General features: G+C 32.1%; 1 protein-coding gene across 1 annotated transcript; it reads right to left on the reverse strand.

Annotated features, from left to right (window-relative positions):
- Positions 1-5085: 5085 nt before the first annotated feature.
- LOC149201770 (uncharacterized) lies at positions 5086-8615 on the reverse strand. The gene is made up of 3 exons (XM_089399816.1): positions 5761-8615; positions 5575-5667; positions 5086-5402 (listed from the first exon to the last, which is right to left on the reverse strand). Exons 1-3 carry the CDS (start codon positions 5887-5889, stop codon positions 5205-5207), a joined length of 420 nt encoding a protein of 139 aa, XP_089255942.1. The 5' UTR covers positions 5890-8615; the 3' UTR covers positions 5086-5204.
- Between the last annotated feature and the right edge of the window lie 993 nt (positions 8616-9608).

The raw sequence follows: 9608 nt of genomic DNA on the forward strand, positions 1-9608 counted from the left end.
ATTGGTGTAGTAGCTTTTGGATTATTATTTGCAGCGATGTGAGAAAATAATAATAATAATCCTCTTTCTCACAATTACCAATCACCAAAAGATACAGATCTTATAATCAAAATTTAGGTCACTTGTAAGTCACATATATTTAAAACCATAATATAGAGAATATCTTAAACGGATGAAATTTTTTGTGATATAACATTGATATTTGAGCCCTTCTAAATCTGAAACTTTGTCCCATAATACTTTCATATGTCTTTTCTACAATTCCATGGGTGTGACCATAATGTAATGTGTCAAATCATAAGTTATGCTATCTTTCACAAAACTTGTTAATTTTTCGTCTCTTCCCATAAGCAAAATTGTATAACATGCATCTTTCCAATTATTAAAATATAATTCTAGAATTTATATCTAGGGTACTTATGTATCTCTTATAATATCCATGAATATTTCATAATAATAAGAGTCCTAAAAGAGAAGTTTAGAAAAAATACCAATTTGACGTGCTTAAAATTGATTTTAGAATCTTTCGCAAACCTTAACTTATAAAAGGTATAACTCTAAAAGTATAGCGAACAAAACACTAAAATTTTAACCTAATGTTCCTAGAGATTTCTCCTTAATATGACTTAAGTTTCATTATCTTAAACCTCCTAGAAAAGATGTTATAGAAAAAATTCTAAACTGATCTATTTGAAATTGATTTCGAGAGAATTTAAGAACCTTAACTTCCTTAGACCATACATCTAAAATTAAAAATAACAAACATCTAAAATTTTAACTATATACTCATATATATTTGTCCTCAATATAGTCTAAGTTTAAATATCTAAAGCCTCCTAGGAAAAAAGATTTCATAAGAATTTAGGAGTCCTAACTACCTTAAATAATATCTCCAAAAATATAGCAAATCAAGATTTGAAATTTGAAAAAATGTTACTCAAGTTTTCTTGTCAATATTATCTAAGTTCTCTATTCAGTGCTATGCATGGTTCTTTGGTAACTTCCAGTTTGATCAGGGAAACTACTGAGAATCAGTCCGCAAATGCAGGTTACAAATTTGGTCAGGAGGAAGAAACCTACAATATTGTGGCTGCTCACGGTTATAACTCCCATAAAAATAGTTATATATATCTTTCTATGTGTGTGTGTGTGTTTGTAATTCTAATCTCTCTCTCTCTCTCTCTCTCTCTCTCTCTCTCTCTATCTATATATATATATATATATATATATATATATATATATATATATATATATATATATATATATATATATATATATATATATATATATATATATATATATATATATATATATATATATATATATATATATATATATATATATATATATATATATATATATATATATATATCTATATCTATATCTATATCTATATCTATATATATATATATATATATATACATACATATATCTACATATATATCTATATATATATATATATATCTATATATATATATATATATATATATATATATATATATATAGATAGATAGATAGATAGATAGATAGATAGATAGATAGATAGATAGGAGACAAAGGGTACAATTATAATAAAATGAGACATTGAGAGGTTATATCCTACATAACAATATAAAAATAGAAATGTATTCACTCAATATTGAGGAATTAATAAGGTCTTTTAGGATTAACATGCGGCTTATATAGAGGTTAACATGAAATGAGAAAATGGTGATGTTTCATCACCCATTTTTTAAATTAGCATGAAAATCAAGATTTGATTCGACTTCCAAAAAAATAAAAATTCAATCAAATTCTCATTCAGTTGGTAAATTTATGTTATATAGAGAGAGGATGTGACATGAAGTCATGAAATGGACCACATCAATAGTTACAAGTGTGGTAGGTGTACTTGTATTCTAGTTTTATGTGCAATTAAGGGCGGTGAGAGGGTGGGTAGAATATGAGATTGAATTATTTTTATATGGACATCAAAAGTCAGTTTGATGTAAGTACAAAAGTGAAGCAAAAGAAAGTTTGAGTATGAAACCAAAATGAAGATAATAAAAATTTGGTGATAGTGCACATGGAGCTTTTGTGATATTTGATGATAGTGCACAAGGAAGTTGGAGTCACTCAATTTGATTTTAATGGTGAAAAAGAAACCACTTAAATTTGATGGTTGAGGGTAAACCGTGAAAACCCATATGAGAATGCCAAAATATAGTTATGAGTAAGCCAAGAAAAGCCTAGGATATTGATGGTGTAGGTGGAGTTGAAGATACAAGTGTGAATACATGTGATGGTAGCATTGTTGAATAAGCTACATACACGAAAGTTATACCTACTAGACCAATGGTTACAACTAGTTAGCATTGTAGTCTAATGGATGGTTGTTCCTTAACATGCACATCAACATTTTAGACATGTTTGTATCATACAGGTATGACAAAAATGCTAGGTTGGACCAGACATAGGCTTTCCTAATTGGGAGGTTCTTTAGATCATATGCAATAGAGAATAACATATTGATTATTATGATGATTTCACCTTAAAAATGGATAGTAAGTCCATAACTACAGTTCTATTTGAGGGAGAAACCTCCTTTTACAATGAGTACAATATACAAGATAAAATTGATAATTCTAAGACTAGGTGTCATTAGTATATGGATATATGGGGAAAATGGTACATTTATAATGAAATGGTACCAAGAGAGATTCTAGCATAGATAAAACAATAAAAATATAAATGTAATAACTCACTATATAAGTCTTAATAATGAGCTCTATGGTTAACATGAGTTTATATAGGGCTTAGCATTCCCCTCCCCTTCTTGACTACCTATGGGTGTTTCTACATGAATAATTCATATTCTCATAATGTTTCCTCCACTAATAGATTCTTCCATTTGATGAGGTACTCAATAGTTGCTTGGTTTCCTAGTTGTTTAGTCCTAGTTTCCAAGATTGTTTCTAGTTCTAGCATTATTTTCCCTTCTTCATTGATCTCTAGTATAATAGTTTAGAGAGGTATTTTGTCACCCATTAATTTGCTAGAAACTCCAATATGTACACGTGAAGGTGGAGGAAACTCCAATTTGTAAGTCATGATTCCAATCCACTTCAACACCTTATAGGGGACATAATATGTCAGTGCTAATTTATTGTCCTTATTTTATTGCTTGACACTACAACAAAACCAACGATTTGCACCAGATTTAGCGCCAGATTTTACCAGCGATTTGCACCAGATTTAGCGCCAGATTTTAGTGCATTTTTTTTGTAATTGTGATGAGCAACCTGGCGCTAAATCTGGCTCTATTGTACAATTTTTAAAGCGTCCTTTTTTGCACCTGATTTTGCATCCTTTTTCACGCTAGATTTTGCATCATTTTTTACACCAAACTATGCATCATTTTTTGCGTCAAATTTTGAACCAAGATTTGCATCTTATTTTATGACAGGTTTTGCTTCTAGTTTTGTGTCATTTTTTGCATCTATTTTTCATTCTCTTTTGCTTCCTATTTTGTGTCATTCTTTGCTTCCATTTTTGCACCATCATTTGCATCAAGTTTACACTGTATTTTGAATCCAATTTAATGTCTTTTTATGCATCCATTTTGTGTCAATTTTTGCATCTAGTCTTACGCCAGGTTTTGTATCTAGTCTTACACTAGTTTTTGCTTCTATTTTTGCACCAGCTTTGGTGCCTATCTTTGCACCATGTGTTGAATTTGATTTAGCACCAAATTTTGCATCCATTTTTGTGCCCATTTTTGCATCTTTTTTTGGACCATTTTTTACATCCACATTTACGTTTGATTTGTCTCCATTTTTCCCATCTCATTTTGCACCATATTTTGCGTCATTTGTTTCATCCAATTTTGCATCATTTTTAACACCATCTCTTGCATCTAATGTTACATCATTTTGAGCATCCAAATTTGCATTTATATTTGCATCTTATGTTGAGTCATGTGTTGTGTCCACCTTTGCATCTTATTTTGTGTCTAATCGTACATTCAATTTAGAGCTATTTTTTACGTCTACTTTTGTATTTGTTTTTGCACCAAGTTTTGCATCCAATTTTAAGCTATTTTATGCCCCTTTTTGCACCATTTTTTTGTGTCTACTTGTGTCCAATGTTGCACCATTATTTACACCGACTTTTTCATCCAATTTTGCATTTTTTTGGTGTCTAGTTTTACATTGTTTTCACCATCCAAATTTGCATCTTTTTTTGCCTCATTTTGTGTCCACATTTGCATATAATTTTGTGTCTGAGTTCGAGCCTAAATTTGCATGTGATTAGGAATCATTTTTTACATCCAATATGGCATCCTTGGTTTCACCTTTTTTCAGCCCCATTTTGCATCTTGTTTTATGTCTTTTCTTACATCTTTTTTTTTTCCTTTTTTGCACCCAAGTTTGCATCCCAAATTTACACCATTATTTGCATCATCATTTGGCATATTAATTTGTAACGTTTTTTGCTTCTTTTTAACGCTCAACTTTGCATCTTATTTTACATCTAGTTGTTGTCTTTTTTTGCATCTAATTTGGTGCCCATTTATGTGTCCTTGTTTTTGCCCAATTTGATATCCTTTTGTATGCCATGTTTTGTTCCCTTCTTTGTGTCAACTATTGCACAATTTTTCACTTCTAATTTAAAACACTTTGTATGTCAATTGTTTGCATTTTGTATTAATTCCTAGTTTAACATCCAATTTTACTTTCAATTTTGCATCCATGGTTACATCCGCATTTGACTTCTTATATAAAGTATATTTTTCTTTACATATATGACCCCCTTTATAGATTCATTGTGAAATATATGATAGTTTCTAAATATCATTAAAGTAGATATCACAATTCAAAATCATTTGTAAAGAAATTTAAGAGAAATTGACAACATCCATCCAAAAAAATAACATTGTGTCATTAACAATTTTCAAAACATGTATAAAATAGCAACATAATACTAATAAAATCAGTATTATTTTTAATCAAAACAAGTAAAATTCAAATATGATTAACAAATCAAAATATTTCATGAATATCATTATTCTACGATAAATTAACAACATACATAAATCAAACTTATCGTATGATTACAAAATCAAAATGTCTCATTGATATAGGGTAAATTCACAACACCCATCTAAACATAACAATGTCATTCTACACAATAATTTCTTCATAAAAAACAATGCATGTGCATGCCTAGCTACCACCACCAAGATCATCCTCATGATCATCTTGACCATCCTCATTACTCTGATCCACATCATCACCAACACCGCAACTATCATCATCATCTCCTCCTTCACCACCATCATCCTCATCCTCATCCTCATCATCTCCTGATATATGTTGAACATAATTTGGATCATCGTCTTGGCAATCATTACCTATAGCATTCTGACAAAAAAAATCAATATTACATGTTAGTATTAATTACATAACACAACGCATGTTTTTGTTATACAATGTTAACCATAAAATGAGGTAAGATATAATATCTAATAGTACTAAAAAATAAAATGAAAATATGGTTTAAAAGTATATTGGAAATCCAACTAAGATTACATACCATAGAGTCCATCCAAACAACAAATTCAACCCATCTCTTTTGCTGCAGCACCTCCTTTTCCAAATGATTTGGAGGTCTTCCATATTTTAGTTCCTATCAATCAGTAAATATGGAGAAATTAAATAACAATGACTTTCTTCTAGTACAAAATTTATTAAAAAAATATCACATGTTTAATATACTTACAAAGGTTGTTATCAGTGCTTTTAAACCTTTCTGGCCACTACGATGAGTGACTTTTGTCTTGGTTAACCTCGCCTTGGATGCCTTGTCCTTAAACATAAACCAATTCAATTTATTTTCACACAAATACATGTCTAAGATACTTATAAGTATTAATACATTCTAAATAATGTTTAATGAAAAATTCAATACCTGAATGCTCTCATTGCCGGCTTTTCTTTGTGCATCCAACTTCTCATATGATTTTACAAGTTCTTTCCATACTTTAAAAGGTATGTCAATAGGTCTTTGTTTCAGTCTTTGATCTTGAGGCATTTTTTTAATTTTTCTTGCTTGGTTAAAAATTTTGGTTAAAAAAAACCGAACAAGTAATTCACATCAATGGCATGGGGACTCTATGGATATGTGTAAAAAAATGGCTATAAAGAAAACATCCAAAAAACATATGAGCTCTCCCTTTGATGGTCACTTGGGGCATATGGCTGGAAAGGAACAACTCCATTTTCGAAAATCAAGGACAATCCTTTCTCAAAGTCCTTCCTAATATTTGCTCCAAATGTCTTAAAATGAAAAACAAAATTCAAACGTCATCCTCAAACATCTCCCTTAAATATAACGTTGGACCATAAATTCTTCACTTTTATTGTTATCGGCTCTGGAATGATTTTTCTATATGAAATTATATAATGAAATATGTGTGCACTAATGAAAAAACATTGAGTTTCATTTTTCATAATCACAAACAATGAAAAAAGAATCACACGTAACTAGCATCATTTTGGAAATTTTATATTTATTAAAAATCTTTAACATGTTTTCCTCCCATATCTCATAAAAAGGTGTGAAATTTTTTATATACTCTCCAATAAGCCTAAGGATCACATACCTTTTAAAACTTTGCATTACCATTATATGTTTCTCCTTGAAGATATATAATATGTTTCTTCTTTAACATATATATTATGTTTCGCATTTCTTAATATTTGACAAAATACTAAAGTTGAAAACAATGGTCATTGTCTCAATCATATTCCTGGTGATCTTGTTCAGCATAAAACAGTTTGGTACAAGCAAAGTAGGCATGACATTTTCTCTAGCACTCATGATATGGTTTTTCTCTATTGGTTCTATTTTACTTTACAATATTATTTAACATGACATGACAATTTTAAGGGCATTCAATCCTGTTTATATCTATTACTTGTTCAAGAGGAACACTATCAAAGCATGGATGTCCCTAGGAGGTTGCGTGTTATGCATAATAGGAGCTGAAGCTATGTTTACTGATTTGGGTCACTTCTCAGTAAGATCCATCCAGATAGCCTTCACATGTGTAGTATTCCCATGCCTACTATTGGCTTACATGGATCAAGTTGCATATCTTATGAAGCATCCCTCTGTGGTGGAGAACGTATTCTCTGCTTCAATTCCAGATGGTTTTATCTGGCCAGTCTTCGTGATAGCTAGTGTTGTTGCCATGATTGCAAGCTAGGAAATGATCTCAGCAACAATTTCATCTATTAAAATGTCCATGGCCCTAGGATGCTTTCCCAGATTGAAAATAATTCACACATCCCGACGGTTCATGGGTCAAATCTACATTCTTGTCATCAACTGGGTTCTAATGATAATGTGTGTCTTGGTATGTGATTGTTTTAAGAGCACGGTCGAGATATCAAATGCATATGGCATTGCAAAGGTAGAGATGATTATGGTGACTACAAGCCTAGTGACTCTTGTCATGGTTCTTATATGGGCAAAAAATATATTCCTTGCGATTGGATTTCCTGTTCTATTTGGATCAACTGAGCTAATTTATTTTTCTGCAGTTTTGATGAAAGTGGGGGAAAATGGTTGGATAAATGGTTTTTTCCACCTGCTTCCTTCTTGTGATGTACATTTGGAACTATGGAAGTGTTCTGAATTATCAGGAGTTGTATATCTTGTTGGTCACGGAGATGTCAAGGCTAGAAAGGATTCATGGTTTCCTAAGAAACTGGTTATAATCTACTTCTATGCTTTCATGAGGGCAAACTGCAGGGCAGGCCCTGCAAGCCTCAATGTACCTCACACCAATCTCTTGCAAGTTAGCATGACATATACTGTCTAACTTGAAGGTTTCCATGAATCAAACATGCTGAATTTTTTTCAAGGACCAAGTCACAACATCAATATGGTGATGGATAACAAAGATTTCCTTGAAGGTGGCAGAGATGAAGTGAATTTTAATGTGAAGTTAATAATCATAAGTTTTGTTGTCGACCAAGATCTTCATTACTTAGTCCTTGATTTTGTTTGATAGAGAATAATAGCCATTCCTACGATTAATCACTGATATTTATGAACAAAGACACCATTCTTTTTTCAATGAAGATGATAGGTGGTATTTTATATGCATGGTTAAGCCTAAGATAAGCCATGTTTTCTACATAAGAAAGTTATATTAAGTTATATCCATGAAAATGAAATGAAGATGACATTGCATGTTTCCTCGTATAGCTAACCATCGCTCAATAACATTGGATGCTTCTCCACCTCATTCATTACATCATTGCTTAAGAACCTTGGATGCTTCTCCATTTTTTTTGACATCATGTATTGATTATGTTGTTGTTGGAGGTTTTACACTAAGTTTTTCAACATCGAGCTTACTAGGGCTTGCACCACCGGGTTATTAGTAAGAATCTCATGAGGTTTGCATAGCCATGATTATTAGAATCAAAATAGTAGGATTTGCACTAAAAAATAGTTCATAGAGCTTTCCTGCTGGGGAGAAAATCACAAGTTCAACTTCTGCAGTGCAGAGCACCGAGAGCTCGTAAGCTTTCTTCAGCAATCCACCTACGTTTGGAAAATGTAGCCCGCCTGCTGGCGATGTTCTCAATCCTCTTCCTCTGCATCTTTCCCCTCACTATTCTTGTATGTCCTCTTTCATTTTTCCCTCCAAACAAACCCTCTCAAATTGAGAAAGCAGAACAACTCACTCGATGAGAATCCGAATCCAATTATCGCTTCTAACAATAACCCAATACGATACCAGAAGTGATTACACAAAACCTCATTGACTCTTCATTTGTTTGGAAAAGAGCCAAGCATATACTTCTGACGAGGGTTTCCGTCTCAAGTCTGGCTCGCAGGACGTCGCTTAGTCAATTGCGAGAAAAGTTTTCCACCTGCCTGTCACATACGGTTTGTCACACTATATATTAAAATCAGGGACAATCCTTTCTCGGAGTGGACAATCCATTTGAATGCATTGATCAATGCTTTGTGCAACGATGGTAGAGTGGACCATGCAAGGAACTATCTAATGGAGATGAAAAAATTTAAATCCTGATATAGTTTGCTATAGGACATTCATTGGAGGCCTATGTAAGTTGGGTTTGGTGGATGAGCAGTGAATCAACTGGCGATAATGATTAGAAAGGGTCTCTCACCCACATATGCTCTGTACTATTCACTCATCAAAGCTTGCTGCAAATCAAAGAAAGTTCAAGCCGCTGCCCAGATACTGAACAAAATGCTTAGGGAACATGTTGTTCCAAGTCATGCAAGTTTTATCTATGGCATGCATCATCTTGGGAAGGTAGGAAAAAAAATTGAGGCATAAAAAGTTCTTGAAGAAGTGATAGATTGTAAATCCTATGTACATGTTAAAGTATACACAGAAGTAATGTCTGCTCTATTTCAGACCAGTGAAGTGGAAAAATCATTACAATTAGAAGGCAAAATAATTAGAAGAGGTTGTGAAACTAACTTTTTGACTCTGTAAAACAGTGTTTCTCTAAGGGAAAAATTGATGAGGTATCCAAGATTTTAGAAGGCATAAACCAAAGATATCCGGTACAAGG

The sequence above is a fragment of the Pinus tabuliformis genome, chromosome 2_1 (genome assembly GCF_031772625.1).
Source record: "Pinus tabuliformis cultivar Carrire ecotype Pingquan chromosome 2_1, CPIR1, whole genome shotgun sequence".
Lineage (NCBI taxonomy): Eukaryota > Viridiplantae > Streptophyta > Pinopsida > Pinales > Pinaceae > Pinus > Pinus tabuliformis.

Bases quoted from the DNA above. Each gene is read 5' to 3' on its own strand.
- LOC149201770 (XM_089399816.1), bottom strand. From the start codon at position 5,889: ATGTATTTGTGTGAAAATAAATTGAATTGGTTTATGTTTAAGGACAAG. The intron at 5,668-5,760 runs GTAAGTATATTA...ACTGATTGATAG, and splicing joins AAGCACTGATAACAACCTTT to GAACTAAAATATGGAAGACC. The intron at 5,403-5,574 runs GTATGTAATCTT...TTTTTTTGTCAG, and splicing joins TTGTTTGGATGGACTCTATG to AATGCTATAGGTAATGATTG.